Source organism: Hydra viridissima, unplaced genomic scaffold (genome assembly GCF_058129835.1).
Source record: "Hydra viridissima isolate aposymbiotic clone 2 unplaced genomic scaffold, HvirCarnegie_v1 scaffold_15, whole genome shotgun sequence".
NCBI classification, from domain to species: domain Eukaryota; kingdom Metazoa; phylum Cnidaria; class Hydrozoa; order Anthoathecata; family Hydridae; genus Hydra; species Hydra viridissima.
Window position 1 is genome coordinate 1,465,236 of NW_028324314.1, and position 17,265 is coordinate 1,482,500.

Genomic DNA, 17,265 nt, shown 5'->3' on the forward strand with positions numbered 1-17,265 from the left:
TATTTGGTATTATAATAAACAACATGGAAGTTTTATCAAACTGACTTAAAAACTTTATTTTATCAATCCGTTTTTAAAAATGAATGTGAATTACCAGCTTCTTCGATTGATATTGGTGGAGCAGCTACTGGTAATGGCTGTGGATGAACAACATTAATAGCATCCACACTAACATTAAGTGCCTGAGAAAGTTTTCCAGTTTGAGAGCTTTCTACAATAACTGCTGCCAATTGAGTGACCTCTTGAATTGCTGAAGCTGTAGAACAAAATAAGAGTAAAACTTAAAATAAACTCAAACTCAAATAATTGAATAGCACTGCAATCTTAGAAAAAGTAACCTGTAGAATTGGCTGATGTAGAGTTGGTAGAATTTGGAGGGTTGCCAATCTCAAACTAAAAAACACATAAAATGCATTAAGAGACATGCAATAAATAAACATACTTTCTCTTTCATTTGCCAACTTTTTTATTTCACTTATTTTAAACATTTTGCTTACTGTTCCTACTTACAACAACATAAAAAAAAAGTTGAACTTTACTTGCAAATCCGATACTTTACATTTAATTATTTTTATTTGGATTTAGAATTATTTTTATCAAATTATATCAAAATGTTTGTGGTAGAAAATTTGGTTAAATCTTAATTTTGTTATTAGGCAATGAAACAGAGGAAAAAAAAAAAAAAAAAAAAAAAAAACAGAAAGCAAACAAACCGAGACATCAAGTGGTGTAGCAGTAGCCCTTCGCTTTCTCTTAGTCGCTGCAACAACACTCATGATTCTAATTTTTGATACATCGATTTTCAAAAGGTCAGCCAAATTTTGGATGAGGTTTGTTTCAAAAAACTCTTGTAGGCCTACATCGCGCATAGGCGTAATACCCATGCTTAACTGAAAAGAAAAAGTTATCATTCTTTAATATAAAACATTTGCAATAAAAAACTAAGTTGCTCAAATATATTTGTTTGGACATTTTATGAGAATAAGTATTAAAAGTATTAACAGTAAAGTTACTATTCAACTATTTAAAGATGGTTTCTTTTTGTTTCATGTTAACTAAGATGTAGTTATTTAAAATTTCTGCAGATAGAGTTTATAAAAATAATTAAAATTTGTGTACATAATTCAATTTTATACAAATGATCAAAATATATACAGATTATTAGAATTTATGAAAATTCTTAAGATTTATGCAGATAAACTTTATGCAAATAACCACTATTTATGCAATAGTTAAAATTAGTAACAATCTGGAAAAAGAAAGTAACAAACGAAAACAACTTACTTGAATAACTGGTGCCATATTTATATCTAAAAAATTATTTCCCCTTAATACCACCCATAAAAGATGCGTATCAGTGTCAAACCAATTGCTACCATGATTGTCTTTGAGAGTAGGAACATATTTAAGAGGATTAGAGGGATCCTTAGGCATGGTAACATACTTTTGATTTTGATAGAATGCATTGTTTGGGTTGACTAAAACACCTGCCAAAAAATTAAATGCAATTCTAAAAAAAGTTGAAAAGCAAAAGTAATAAAATAGTATTATCTTTAGTATAAGTTTTCAATGAACTATATAAATTTGTTTAATTTATTTTTCCTGATTCATCCTCCTAATGGCAAAATTAAAAAGTGTTTAGAGGATTTTGCTGAAACCTTATCTGAGTTTTTACAATAAATAATAATAAAATCAATGAAAAACTAATACTTTATGGAGAAATTCTATTCCCCAGCAAACATCTCTTCAGCATATTGCTGGATGTAGAATGCTACTTTTTTTTTTTTGGTTGCATGCTGCCATAAGCATGTGAATGGCGTGATAGCCTTCATCATCCAGCTGGATTATTAAGGCATTTATTTTACAACTTGATGTTCAGAAGCAAAAAATAAATAACTTTTTCTTCTTCCTTAGTTTAGCCTCTTTTTTAAACCTTATGTACAACCCAAATGTGATGTGCTAATGTGTGGTACTAATGTGCAGTTCAAATATGATGTGCTAATGTGCAGTGAGAGTAATATAATAATAATAAACAGGCGAAAACCAATCGTAACCATCCTTATAGCATAACATTTATTTTCTGTCAAACTTCAACTTTTTAATGACTTTTTTTTTTACAGTGAACTTTTTAATGACTATATTTGACTACAGCCTTGTTGGTGTAAAACAAAAATTTCTACTTAATGAAAAAATTCGCAGCATTTCACTTAAATAATATTTTTCCAATAAAAAAATAGGAACTAATTTTAAAATATTTAACAACAAAAAAAAATTGAATATTTTGCTTATAATGTTTATTTTATGGCATCAATATAATTTACAAAAATATATTCAGCAAAAGAAATAATATAAGTCTGTAAATATAATTTTAGCAAAAATTGTAATACATGCCACTATTTTTTTTGCACATAACTATACACCTGATTTACCAACAATGTTTAAAATATCAGCCATTATTTATCAAAACAATTTAACTTTTATTATTATTGACATTTATTATTAATTTTTAGGCAATTTAATAAACGACTAAAAGCAAATTTTTGTTTTGGAAGCAAATGTTAACTTTATATAAACTAATCACTCATGGTTGTCAGTGCATAACTAAAATATTAAGTTAATATTTACTTTAGATTTAACAACAAATAGATCACAACAGTGCTACCATGAACAGAGTTTGACCCCTTAAATCTTAGAACGAAATGAATGACTAACAAGAAATTTAACTTGAAAGGTTAAGAAATTGTATTTACCTATAAAGATAATTTTTTAAACGAAGACAAGTACAAAATAAAGCTGATTCAAAAAAGGTTTTTAACCTCTGACTTAAATTTATTGATGTTAAAAGTGAAATTTGATGTTTTTATTATTACATTAAGTTGATTAAAATTATTTTTTTGCTATATTACAAAGAGATTTTGTTAAGCCAGTGCAAGAAGCATAGCAGTTAAAAAAGACCCCTATTTCTGGTATGTTTTTGATAATCATGATGTGAGGTGGAATTTATGTGAGGTGTGGAAGCAAAAAAGCAGCAAGTGTTTTGAACTGAAACGATAAATCAGATGATTACATGTCAATTAATAATTTCATAATAAAAATAATAGTATACTATAAATAGTACACTTCTTGAGTTTTATTCAGTTTTTTGAGTTAGTAAGTAGTTTACCTTAGACTTTCTAGTTTAATTTTCTCAAAATTGGTTCTTAAATAACAATTTATTTTTATGGATCAAAATTATTTTTAAATATCAATATATATGTTATTTATCAAGTTTTTTCCTTAAATATCAATATATTTTTTATACATCAAACTTATTCTTAAGTATCAATATTTTCTTTATGGGTCAAATTTATTCCTTAAATATCAATATATTTTTTATACATCAAACTTATTCTTAAGTATCAATATTTTCTTTATGGGTCAAATTTTTTCCTTAAATATCAATATACTTTTTATGTATCAAAAAAATTTTTTACTTATATTATTAGCTTGATTCCAAAAAAAAAAAGAAAATTTTAGTTTTTTTTTTGATTGCTCATTTTTCATCCATTTATTTCTACATATAAGATCAGTATCATATAAATTACCTCCCACAGTGACATCAAGTCGCTGACGTTTCGCATAATATATTTTGACTATAATCACATCGCTAGCTGTACTGTTCAATAGCTGTAGCCTGGTGGTTAATGGATTGTATGAACTAAAATGCAATTCATATACTTTTGCTGTCGCAACAACTGCATTGAAAGTTGATAATCTTTGCTGGCATGTATAGCCATGACAACATCCATGGTCTTGGGGACCATTAATTAAATCAATAAAGCCATCAGTAGCTAATGCAACCTAAAATTAAGACATACAAACAAACTTTAAAAACCCAAGAAACAAAACAATTTTATTAATGCCTAAACCCAATTTAAGGCCCATAAAACTTTTTATTTAAATTCATAAAAATAAAACATTTTTATTCAAAATCAAAAAGAAATTTTAAAACAATTTTTTCAAAACTAAATGCAACTACATTAAAAAAACAAAACAAGGCCTTTTACACACCGGTGAGAGTCTTCTCTTCTCTGTATCAGCATCTAAACTTTCTATTAGAAACATTTTGTAAACAGTTTTTTTACAAAAATATGCTCCCCATTCAACTATAAATGTGCAATTATCACGATAGATTCCTTTGTTAGGAAAAAGTTGGTTAGCATCATAGCGTGATCCATTATCTGGATTTGTGAGTAGAGATTTTGGAATGCGATAGTTACCTAAGTAATTATTTATAGTATTAAACACCAAAACATTTGCAAAATAAGGTCACTTATTTAAAAATTTCCTTAAATATAAAGGCTTCTCTAACCAAATTGCAACTGGTTAATGAAATCTTTATATATAAAGAATTCTTAATATTCAACTTATCTATATGGTTTTTTTAAACATTCAATTTATAGTTTGTCATATAAAAAATATGTAAAAAAATTATAGCATCAAGTATTATCCTTTACCTAAGCAGCCCTTATCAGAAATAAAAAAAGTTTACTCAACATTTTTTTAAAGAAAAGAAGTTACAATATAAAACAAAAGTTTTAAAGGTAGCAGCAAAATCTTTTTTTCTACAAATATTGTTAACAAATGTTGGATATTAATTTAAAGACAAGTACACACCTAAACCAAACATTCGATCGCCATCCCATTGATATTCAGATTTTGAAATCATCGAATCCAAAGGGCTGCCAAAAAAAGTACCATCAAGATCAGTCACAAGCGCTTTCCGACGAGCATCACAGTCCATATCAACACAATCTGATGGATTGATCCACTGGGTTGAAGGTGTGTCATGAAAAATCTGAAGGATTTTCAAAAACAAAAACACAGCAATTAAACAAACATAATTAGTGAATTATTAAATCACAGCTAAAATAATACATATGCATTTTCTAAAAATAATAGATTATGATGAAGCAAAATATCTTTGAAAAAAAAATCTCAGAAAAAAAAAAAAAAAAACCTATAAGGTTTATTTGAAAAGTTAAAATATTTTTTTATACACTTATATTAACCGTTATAATGTTCAAGGCATATTCCACAAAATAACTACCAATTGTTGAAAATATATACCAAAAGCTTTTAAATATACAAAAAGGAAGACTTGCTGACATGGTTGACATGAAGCACATTGAATCACTGTTAAAGAAATAAGTGATTTATAACAAAGCTTGAAAACATGTAGATAGTTATACGCAGGTGAAAATGCTGAATAACTTGAAACAACATATTGTAATAAATATTTGGGATTTATACAAGGGCCTTAGATTTACTATTTTCGGCAAACACCATTAAAAATCTTACATAAATTTCAAACTTAAAATAATAATTTGCTAAATATTTTCTAACATCTAACAAAACTTCCTTTAATTTTTAGCTCCTTTCAAACAATCAAATTTTAATAACTCATTAATTAGGAATAATTTATTCAGTTACTATTATTTACTATTTATCAGTTACTAAATATTTATTTAGTTGGGATCATCCCCAAAGCAGCTACAAAGACAACAGATAAATAGAGGATGAGAAAAAAAACACAAACACACATCAATATCAAATGATTACCTGACTATTGAATTCAACATTAACCAATGTTGAATTTTTTAATTCAGTGGGATGAATAATATCACCATAAATATTATTAGTTCTCCATATAAAGTCTCGTTTTGATGGACCACAAGTAGATTGAAATGAAACAAAAGATACACCTTCAATTTGCATGATTCCTTTAATAGCAGGATATGTCAAAGGATCTTCAAATGGTTTTGGAGGACCAGGTGATGAGGTTTTTGAGAAAATAGAAGCATATATTCCTGTATTGCCACCTTTTAATGAAACGTTGATTAAAAGAAATATTCAAAAATTTACAAATAAAGGATTAACCTTTACACCTAATACCATAAGAAAATCTCAATTAGAGAGCCTTTATGACCAAAATAGCATCAAAATACCTCCTGGAACTCGAGGTGATCTTCTTGCTGGATAAAACGTTGAGTGATATGGAATCACATCATCTTCATTACAACCAAAATTTGTTGTTCTTCCAATCAAGAGTGAGTTTTGAACTTTCACGAAGTTGTTTGATGATAAGTGAGAAACAGGATCAGGGCCAAATACATTTAAACTTAAACCAATCTGCAAGTATTACAATCATTAACTTTTATGTGTTTAAATATAACTATTATCAACACACTTTGTTAATGTTAAATATTAAAATATATGTTATCTAAAACCTTTTTCAAAGAAATTAAGGCAGGTTGATAAACAGACAACAACTAGTTTACATAAAAATGCTTTATAAAAAAGATGTCCTCAAGAATAAGAAAATTTTAAGTAAAAAAAGAATAAGCATATTACAATCATTCACTTATATGTGTTTCAATATTATCTACAAGCCTTTTCAAAGAAAATAAGGGAAGTTAATGAACAGAGATGCACAATCACTTTTACATATGTATTATATGATAGATGTCCTAACAAATTAAAAAAATAGGAACTCTCTGAGAAAAAAAAAAGAATAAACAAGAAAAACAAGAAATAAAATCTAGAAAACAAACATTTTACCTTATTATCAGCAATAATACAATTTTTAACAACAATTGGCTGATCAGGCCATGAATAAACTCCATAATCAAAGTTTTTCCAGATTAAAAAATCTTCAATCTTCCAGCAATAGGTTGTTGGTCCCAAAAAATGAATTCCATGAAGAGTAGAGTGGATCTAAAAATTTGAACCATATCAATCATTGCAACTATATTTTATTTGAAAAAGAGTCAAGAGATGACATTTTTCCATCATCATGTGCGAATTTAGAAAAAATAATGTTAGTAAATAAGTAGTGATTTTAGAACAAATGGGGTAGTGGATAATAAGATTTAAAGTGATTTTTAAATCTTTAGAAGTCTAGTCAGGTTAAAAGGATCACCTCGTTACTGTGTATGCGAACAACTGCTTTATTATCATTGCAATCCACACCATTAGTAATCAAACCATTCTTTTCACTTCCAGCAATACAATTTCCATACATGGTATAATTGTCTGCATCTTGAACCTGAATTGCTCCTGGCCATTTCATGTCAAACTGGTATGTTTCAACCTAAAATTTGATTGCAATTATAGTTAAAAATTTAAAATTTAAATGCTATTACTAGCATAAGGAAAAAATTACAAAAAATAAATTGCAGAAAAACATATACATGAATTACACTAAAGTTGAATCATCATTACATCAGGCTAAATTATTTATTGTTGGGCTAAAACAGGAGCTATGTGTAATTACCTATACTAACACTTATGTGTTAAAATGATTTAAATAAATGATTTTAAACATTTCTTTCTAAGTCTACATTTAACAAATAGACAACAGAGACAATTACATTTTAGTAAAATAGGTATCAAAAGAAAGAAATTCACCATAAAAGTTCCTTCAGCAAGTGACAAGGTCACAAGGTTTTTTATGATGCTGTTATTTCTTCCTTGCAAATCGATTCCAGGTCCGACAGTGTGATGGATAACATTGTCTGATATGATCAAATTATTTGTCCCATAAACTCCGATTCCCATGTTATAACCGTCATGGAATGAAGATCCTTTGACAAATGATGGATTTTCCGCTGTTACATCATCAATATTCAAAAATGCTAAAGAATATCTAGAAGAAAAAATGCAAAATCAAAAAACAAATTTAAAATGCTTCTGCTAATTTTTTAATAACAGATATTTTTCAAACATCTTTGTCCTTTTTAAAAACACACTCACCTAGGATCATAGGAATCTGTATACCCAAGTTGACCGCAACTTTTAAACTCTACTTCTGATATGCTTGCTTTACCGATTGATGTCACGCCATCTTGTGTATACCTACCAACCAAAACTCGACCGCCAAACCCATAGTTTGTTACTGATCCCACAGGATAGTTTGCGCCTTCAATTACAATGTTTCTTGATAATAATCCCACTTTGGCACTCATGCTAAAATTTCGACCGCGAATATAATGCACTGAGGCAGAATGAAAGTATTGAGAGGTTGAATTCACTTTGAACCTTTTACCATTTTCATACACTCCCACAATTGTAAACTTCTCTGCTTGACGAGGCTCAAATGTTGATGTCGTGACCACTATTTCATCTCCAACTACCCAGTCTGTTTCATCTACAACACGCAAAAACTGAGCGTTTTTTTCCATGCTCTCGCTTAAACTGGTCCAGTGCACTTTATGAGGATTTCCATACATCCACAAGGTACCAAAGACTCCTAGAGCTTTTGAGCCGAGATTAGGCCCATTAGGCAATGGGAGATCTTGTGTTTTTTGATCACCTCTTAAACTTATAAGAACAGAATGATTGGCTGGAAACGGACGATCTGGACGGCCGATTATTAGCTTACCTTGATCTGAAATAATAATGATGTTTGCACGGATTACATGATCTCGTTGCATATCTAACTCAAGGGTTCCATATATGTACAAGCGATCCATGATGGGAATGTATGCTTTTTGATCAACAACCACATATTGGTATTTACGAATCATCACTGTGTCTCCATCTTTTGGTAAAACACCATTGTAGCCTCCGTACTCTTGCGTTACTCCGCTCCATGTTTGAATATCGCTCCAATTCATAGCAGTTCCTGGAGCTCCAGTTACTTGAGGCGGAAGTGTTGGCACAATGCATTTATTAAAATAACACCTGTAAACCCGGAAACCTATGTGCTTAGTTGGAGGCGCGTTTTGATCATTAGTAGCCTCACTTTTAATAAGATATGTAAGACCTTTAGAACTGTTATCGTAAAACCAACTTCCATGATCATAATTAGCAGCAACAGGAAATGTGTTTGTATTGCTTGTGAGAACATTTGTTGTTATAAAATAATCAGGCTCTTGCAAAAACATATGAGATATGTAAATGCAGTTGTTTGGCTGAAGTTCAGAAATGTCCATCATGTAGGAAATATTAGTGAATTGAGTTGAATTTACAAATGAAAGCACATAACTTTCACCAACTTCCAACAAAACTGTGTAACCCTCAGGATGACTAACAGATTTTTTACGCCAATGGACAACAGCTACATCTAGAATTTGGTAACCAACTTGTCTAGCAAAAAGTGCATCTTTTTCATTTATGGATGATGGTTGAAGCTGATTAAAAGCAACACGAGCAAACTTTCCACTCGAGCATATGGCTCCAGGAACACCAAAAGATACAGAGTCATCTACAGTGCATCTTTTAGAGTCCAAATTTTTTGTATAAGGAATCACACCTCCACCAGCAAATCCTGATAAACTTCCATCAAGGTCATTCAACCATGATGCTGATTCAAATGGAAAAGAGACTTTATTTGTCACATTCTTAAAATAAACTGCATTAAAACGAGAAATAGCACCACCATCAAATACCTTGCAGTGTGCACATGTTCCTAATGCAACACAGTTTCTATCAAAATTTACAAACTTTACATTGCTAACAGTAAGGCGATGGGAAAATGGAAGCTTTATACCATTGAGGGTACATAGAGAATCATGAAGTCGATCTTGTGCTTGTTGAAGGTCAGACAATTGAGAGTGACCAACAATTAAGGAGTTATTTACCATGGGATAACCCCAAGGAACATTTCGAGAAGATGCATCTACCCATTCAATGCCTGAGTCTCCATTATCAAGAATAACAAAGTTTTGAAATCTAGAAATAAAAAGTTTTTTTCAGAAAAAAATTAAAACAAAATAAATAAAATTAAAAGCTTGGAGATTACTATGATTGGAAACAAATTCTTATTGCCATTGATACAGTTGAATGAAGAGGTTCTAAGTTTTCATTTGAGAAAAGCTGATCAGAAGAAATTTTTGTCAAAATTATATTGTTCTAACTTGGCATATGAAGGGACATGCCGATCCTATAATTATGCGTGGTTGTGGTGTCTGGATGTTTTTATGTGCCAATGTACAATAAGTGTGCCATAAATAGCACATTTATGGTGACTATTAAAAACTTATTTCTCTATTTTTAATGGGATTACCTTGTATAAATAAAATAAACACGTTATTAGTATCATGTTGATTTAAAAGTAACTAATGTAAACAGTGTTGATCTACCAAATATAAATCATACTATGCAATTGGTATTATTTATGATCACCTTTGGATCAAAAGCAAGAAACTTCATGCTACAAATCATTAAATTTTAAGCTTAAAAATGATTAAAGCTTAAAAAAGAATAAATGGTTAAAAAAAAAAAAGATGAAAATTATGCAAATACCAATGCAAAATAAAAAACAATTTTATAAAACTACCTTATTGCTCCACATTCTACACACTCTGCTCCTTTCTCATTGTGCCATGTAAGAAAGTCAACAAAATTTGCTGGTTCATGACTTTCATCACTGCATCCTCCTGTTTTACTTGGATGATAAATAGGAAATATCCACAAACCAAAGCGACCCATGGTGTGGGCGCTATTGTTTTTGAACTCACGCATTGGAACTTTTCTTTAAAGAACATAGATTCATAGTGATAACTTAAATTATAAACAATTTTACAAACATTTCTATATTAAAAAAAAAAAAGTTTAAATAAAAAAAAATAGTTTGATGGATGTAGATTTACTCAAAAGTAAAGTGAGTAAAAATTTACAGCAACACTACACTAATAACTAAATTACAGCAACACTACACAATAGCAACTACACTACACTAATAACTAAACTTATTGCATTATCTCTACACTAAATTTTGAGACAAAATGTAAAGCAGAGATACTACTGTCACTTTATAGTTTTATCTCTGCAATAAACTTATTGCATAGGGTTAAAAAATGCATCTTCTCCTATATGATAATCACTCACATATTTTATTGCAATGATACCATTAGTTCATTAGAAAGAACCTGTAAATGCCTTTTACAAGACATTACTTTATTTTGAAATACTATGACCTATAAAGAGGTTTGCATTTAAAAAAAATGAAGTAAAAAAGATGTTTGACATTGGTAATAAAAACAAAGCAAATTGACAAAGTAAAGGAAGATTGACATTTTAATACTGGTTCAAACACGTTATCTTTTTTTGTAAAAGAAAGATACTGTTGCTTAAAGTTACTGCTATTATGATAAACAAACTATTGTATAAAAAAATTATTTCAGATTCCATGTCTTCTAATTTTTATGCAGGAGTATTTCAAAAAGTAATACAAATATCAACAAAAAAAAAAAAACAAAAAAAAAAAATGAAAGTAAAAAGTTTTTAAGCATAAAGAACTTATGTAAAAAAAAAAAAAAATCTATTAACCTTGGGCAAACTGTACTAGTAAAAGAGGGACCATCTGGATGTTCAAACATTTGATACCAGAATCCTAAATGACTTCCACCAGCAGCAGCGTTGTGAGAAACTGTGTTGTTAGCATTAGTTACCCAGTATGCTGCTGGAGTCACATCAACATTCAATGTCGAACTTGACGGCTTTACAAATATAGCAAGGTTGTAGCGAATTATATTTCCTGTTTCTATTCCATCTTCCATAAAGTAAGCATTACCTAAGTAAGAATGGAGTTTTTCAAGTGTTAACTTTATTATTTTTTCATAACTTAAAGATTTAAAAAAAAAAAAAGAAGAAGAAAATGAAAAGATGTTCTAAATATCATTATCAGTTTTACTTTAAAATTCGTTAAAAGTTATTTACTTTCAATTTTTATAAATTGAAACTAATCATATAGATAGTTTGTATAAATATTTTCTATTATGAATTAAAAATAATACCAAGAATATCATATATAACATTCCTTTCCACCACTAAATTATTTACACCATGCATGGTTACAGCTCGATTGAAGCTTCGATGAATGGCACAACCTTTTACATAAGAGCCATGCACATCACCCTCCAAATGGAAATGAATAGGATATCGACCTAAACGGAAAGCTTGACCTGCATGGGTAACCTCAATGTAATGAAAATGGGCAACTGCTTTTCCTTGACTCATCTGATTTGAATGTACCATGATTTGTACTCCAAACTGATCGCTGCCTTTCTCTTCACCATATCTACCATCAAAACACCTTTGTGTAGCAAACTGGCCTGGATCGAACTCAGCAGGACAGTTTTGGATTACATCATTCCACTCATCGTTTACTGAACCACGAACAATAACATTTCTGGATAGTAAACCAACTTCAGCTCGTGTTTCTATATACCTCCCTTCAATTGTTTGCGCAATTGAAATATGCATGTACAGCAGAGGAGGGCTGAAGTCAACAAACCTACCATTAACTGCTGTTATTATAAGAACTTCATTTTCTCTGATACTTCTTCCTGTGGCTGCAATAACAATTTCATCTCCTACTTGCCAATCAGGAACTTCAAAAACAAGTTCCATTCTAGTAGCTCCAGGATACAGAGTGTGAGCAATCCGTGACCACGTATTCATAACATGCTTTCCATACAAGCCAAGGTAACCTTCACGCAAACTCAATGACTTTGCCCCATAAACAGGCAGCTCTTCAGATCTAACATGCCCATGAAGCTCAATTACAGCATTATGTTGAAACGGTTGGTCTGCAGAACCAACTAAAAACGTACCGTTTTCAACTATTAAAATATTTTCAGCATGCAACTCTATGTCTTTCTCGTCAAAAATTAGCGTGGCATTTTTTATTAACAACACTTTCAGCACTGGAGTACTTTGATCAAGCAACATTGTTTGACCGTTTTGTATAACAACATAATCACCTGAAAAAAAACAAAAAAATATAACTGCACGCATGAAGAAAAGATAGCACACATTTGGATAACGATTTGGAGATAAATAATGTTAGGAATGTCTTTTATCAAAGTGTAAAATATTTTCATGAAACACAACCATAAATACCTAATACACCAAAATATTTTCCTTAAAAAAAAAAAAAAAAAAAAAAAAAACTAAACAAAGATACTTTTATTTTAAATCAATTACATATCTCACCTTCAACTGGTGGATCATTTCCTCCCCATGTAAATCTTGAGCTCCAAACATCTATATATGAAAAACTAACATTCCCCACTAAAGATAAGCCACTTTTAGCGTTAAAAACCTCTACTAAAGCGTTTTGTACAGTTCTACTTGAAGCTCCAGTACGACAAACAATTTCAGAACTTGATATATTACTTATTGGACAACTAACACCAGCAATGGTTACCTGGGAAGTCAAATCAAAGCTAACACCAGAAATGGTCAAAAAGACGCCTCCACCAGTTCCTCCTCTACTTGGTGAAATACTGGTCAAAGAGGAAGTAAGAGATGCTCTATAAACATACTTTTGACCATAAGTAGCATTAGTGTTTTGATTGTTTGTCACTAAAATACTACATTCAGTAATGGTAGCAAAAGAGTAAGTATAAGGAGGGATTCTGCAGGTTAGCTGTTGCGTTGATATAAAGCTAATTTGAGTGCAAGAATTGTTACATATAAAGACCTTACTTGTATTGCTGTAACCATTTCCTAAGATATCAACAAAATGTCCACCTCCATAACCACTCTCTAAAACACTTACATTTGTAATCTCTAGTAAATATGCAAACTGAAGGGTATTTGATAATCCGAGTTGAGGCACCAACACCTGAACAGACACGGGACCAGCAGCATGCATTGGTAAAACAAGTTTTACAAGTCCGGAATTTACAGCTGTCACCTTAAAACTATCAACTCCCACAAAAGCAGTTAAGCTATCTAACAACGTAGTTTTAAAAGTAACATTAAGTGTTAGTTCATCATCCCCCTTTCCAAAGCTAGGTACAAAACTATTTAATGTGGGAGTTGACAATAAAGAGTAAACAAAAGACCCGCTAACAAGTAAAATTCCTCTGCAATACAAATAAACTTTTACAGTTCCAGCAGAATGTGGAGGAGATACTACAGTGAGCTCATCAATGGATTTGTTTCGAATAGTTGCAACAGCTGTGTCAAACTTAACAACCAAATCTGCACAAAAACCATTCCCTTTTATTACAGCAACTGTATATCCATTTATGCTGCCGTTGTTTGGCATAATGCTATTAAATGTGGGAATACTGGTAATGTTAAGACTTGCTGAATTTAATGAGTTGCCGTAAGCTAAATGTGACACACCCACAATATGAACACCTGCAGGTAAACTGACAGTACATGTTATTGCTTGCATGTCATTTTGAGTGGTCAAACTAATAATATTACATTTGGAGGGTCCAATCTGCACAGTAACACTAGACACATCGCCAAACTTTTTCCCAGAGATTTGAATAGTTGCATTAGAGTTTTGAATAACTTTAGGATCAACAGAAAGTATTTCTGGAGTAGCACTTAGCTGATAAACAAAATTTAGAGTGGGCTTGTTAAAACATTGATCTGCTTGCTCCGCATCATCACAAACTGAAATCATTGCATTTGATATTGATCCAGAAGATATTAAAGGAGGCATGGTACACAAATACGTAAAAAATGATTGCGACAAAAAGCTACAATTCAATAAATTGTTGTAATTAATATAAATGTGGGTGGTTGGTAAGTCTAAATTGAAACCATTGATAAGAACTTTAGTACCACCAGCAACTGACCCAAAACCTGGTGCTATACTTTCCAGTTCAGGGAAGCAAAAAATTGATTGGTCTTCTTCCTTCATAATTTCGACATGTGCAAACCCCTTACCTTCAACATAAACCACAATTGGTAGCATGACAGCTGTTGGTAGAGTTTCATCCAGATTCATGCTGCAAAAAATCTCTGTTTGAGATGCATTTTTAATCACGCACACTAAATTTCCAAAAGTTACATTATTTTGTTCAATAGTATCACTGAAACCTGTTCCTGCAATCCTAATTGTTTTACAGGAATCATATTCAATTCTTTGAACAATTGGAGTTAGTTCCATGTCAAAAGAAAATGTTGTGGGATTCTCTCTACGTTTACGTACATTCCCTGAAGATAGTGGGACATCAACACCTTTAATTTAAACAAATCATTTAAATATTGTCTAAAAATCAATTTTAACTTGAAAAAATTTAATTACAAAACTAAAATCAACCTTTTACTGATAATGATAATGATACCTTAAATGTAAACAAATTATTTAAATATCATCTGTAAATCAATTATCATTTAAGAAAATTTTATCATAAAACTAAATTCAACCTTTAACTGTTAATGATAAATCAGCCTGAGACTGGAATAACTCTGAAACTACAACCGTTTCTTGGAACTCTGCATCATTATTTTTGACAAACTTTCCACTTGAAACTATAAACGTTCCTTTAGTTGAAAAAGTCACTGAGCAACTCCCTGAATACTTAGGTGAACAAAGTAGCTCTGTAGAATCTGGATTTCCAATAAGATATCGTATAACAGAAATCAAATAACTCGAGTCAGGGTTTGAATCCCACGAGTACTAAATATGCAATTATATATTTACCTTAAGGTACTTTTAAATAAATATAATTACAAGAATTTACATACATACATACATACATACATACATACATACATACATACATACATACATACATACATACATACATACATACATACATATATACATAGATATATATATATATATATATATATATATATATATATATATATATATATATATATATATATATATATATATATCGCCAGTTAAATACTGTCCAACTTTAAAATGCTAATATTTACTTAACATTAACTTAGCATTAACTTAATTAGCTTAACATTGATAATAAAATAATACATTTACAAATATTGGTATTAGCAAATTAATTAAATATCTTATATATAACATGTTAAGGTAATACCTTAAGACATTAAGAGATTACTGGATGGTGTTATGCTTTAGTGCTTTTTTATTTTAGGACAACTTGAATTTTATAACTTAATAACTATTTAATTATAAACAAACCACAATTGAGTCTCCTTCATTGATATATATCGTATTTTTGCTCCAGGCAGTACCAGGCCCAAAAACTAAAAAAGATTCCTTTTTTATTTGTTAAATTATATATATATATATATATATATATATATATATATATATATATATATATATATATATATATATATATATGCATACACACACTTAACCACAAAATTAAAGCACCACTTATACATTCCGAATTTTTTTGAAAAAATATTAAGTATTTCCTGAATTTACCAATTACAAAGATGTTAATAATGTTTATTGTTATGCTTTTTGTAGGTTTTATTCCATTTCCCTTATTTAATTTTGAAATTATAGCAGCTTTTCATAAAGAGCATGTTTTGCTGTAATTAAACTTCACTTCTAGACAAAAAGTATGCATTGGTTAAACTGTTTTAACAGTAGAAAAGATAATTGTCATTTGAGCAACACATCTGTTTGCAATGCAGCGTTCTAGATGAAATTTAAGTTGTGATGAATGTGTTGCAATCGTTACTTTGTTCAATCATAGCCACAAGACTTTATAGTCTAGAAACAAACAAAAGCCCTTTGTTTTTGGTGCTGTTTAATTAAAACAAATGTGCTTGAACAGATTATCAGTTTAATTGTATGAGTTCAAACATTTTCATTTTCAAATGGTAAATATGAAAAACACAGCTGCAAGGAAAGACTCCAAAAAAAGATCACTGCAAACTGAAATGAAGAAACTTAGCTGCAGTAATATAATTGTTTAAATTAAAACGCTTTAAAAATGCTATTAATCTAAAAAAAAAAAAAGTTTTGATTTGTTATAGAAAACTTCTAACAAGAAATTTTTAAGAGTATTAAAGTTAAAAAAAATGTAAATTTGCTAACAAGTCAATGATAAAGAATACCAAAGGTACATCAAACAACAAGTGTTATTTTATAATAGTAAAATATCTTTTATTTTATCACTCTATATTTTCTTAGGTTTATTAGGTCAGTGTAAAATACTTTTCTTATTTAACTTTTTTTTTTTTTACCTGAGTCAATGTAAACTTAGATCTACAGACGTAAATCAGTAGATTATGCATATATAACATGACATTAAACTGATCATATAATAAGGCAGGCAAGGCTCTTTAGCCTCGTTAAAGACATTCTTAAAAGAACAAAAAATCTGCTATAAAACTCCCAATTTAATTGTGGGTAATGTCAGGAAAGGCATACGGTTGTAATAATTGTTCCAACTTCCATAATGTCATATTTGCTTATTCAAATATGACATTAAGCTTCAATATGTCATACTTAAATTAGAAAATGACATGGAAAACTGTCCATAGCACACACATGTATAGTGCATATAGTATATGTAATTTATT

The 17,265-nt window shown here is 29.9% G+C and overlaps 1 protein-coding gene across 2 annotated transcripts in view; it reads right to left on the bottom strand.

The window, feature by feature from the left end:
- Nucleotides 1-17,265, bottom strand: part of LOC149878082 (fibrocystin-L-like) — a 53,840-nt gene that overhangs the window by 8,694 nt on the left and 27,881 nt on the right. For both annotated transcript variants that reach the window (XM_090072399.1, XM_090072400.1), the window contains 19 exons: nt 15,905-15,969; nt 15,163-15,415; nt 12,982-14,973; nt 11,781-12,749; nt 11,314-11,557; nt 10,322-10,516; nt 7,795-9,714; nt 7,450-7,687; nt 6,962-7,132; nt 6,601-6,756; nt 5,988-6,171; nt 5,602-5,861; nt 4,657-4,837; nt 4,051-4,259; nt 3,585-3,840; nt 1,285-1,487; nt 714-890; nt 339-393; nt 95-256 (listed from right to left, as the gene is read on the bottom strand). In XM_090072399.1, coding sequence (XP_089928525.1) covers nt 95-256; nt 339-393; nt 714-890; nt 1,285-1,487; nt 3,585-3,840; nt 4,051-4,259; nt 4,657-4,837; nt 5,602-5,861; nt 5,988-6,171; nt 6,601-6,756; nt 6,962-7,132; nt 7,450-7,687; nt 7,795-9,714; nt 10,322-10,516; nt 11,314-11,557; nt 11,781-12,749; nt 12,982-14,973; nt 15,163-15,415; nt 15,905-15,969 — 7,890 coding nt within the window. The remainder of the gene's footprint in view (nt 1-94; nt 257-338; nt 394-713; nt 891-1,284; nt 1,488-3,584; nt 3,841-4,050; nt 4,260-4,656; nt 4,838-5,601; nt 5,862-5,987; nt 6,172-6,600; nt 6,757-6,961; nt 7,133-7,449; nt 7,688-7,794; nt 9,715-10,321; nt 10,517-11,313; nt 11,558-11,780; nt 12,750-12,981; nt 14,974-15,162; nt 15,416-15,904; nt 15,970-17,265) is intronic.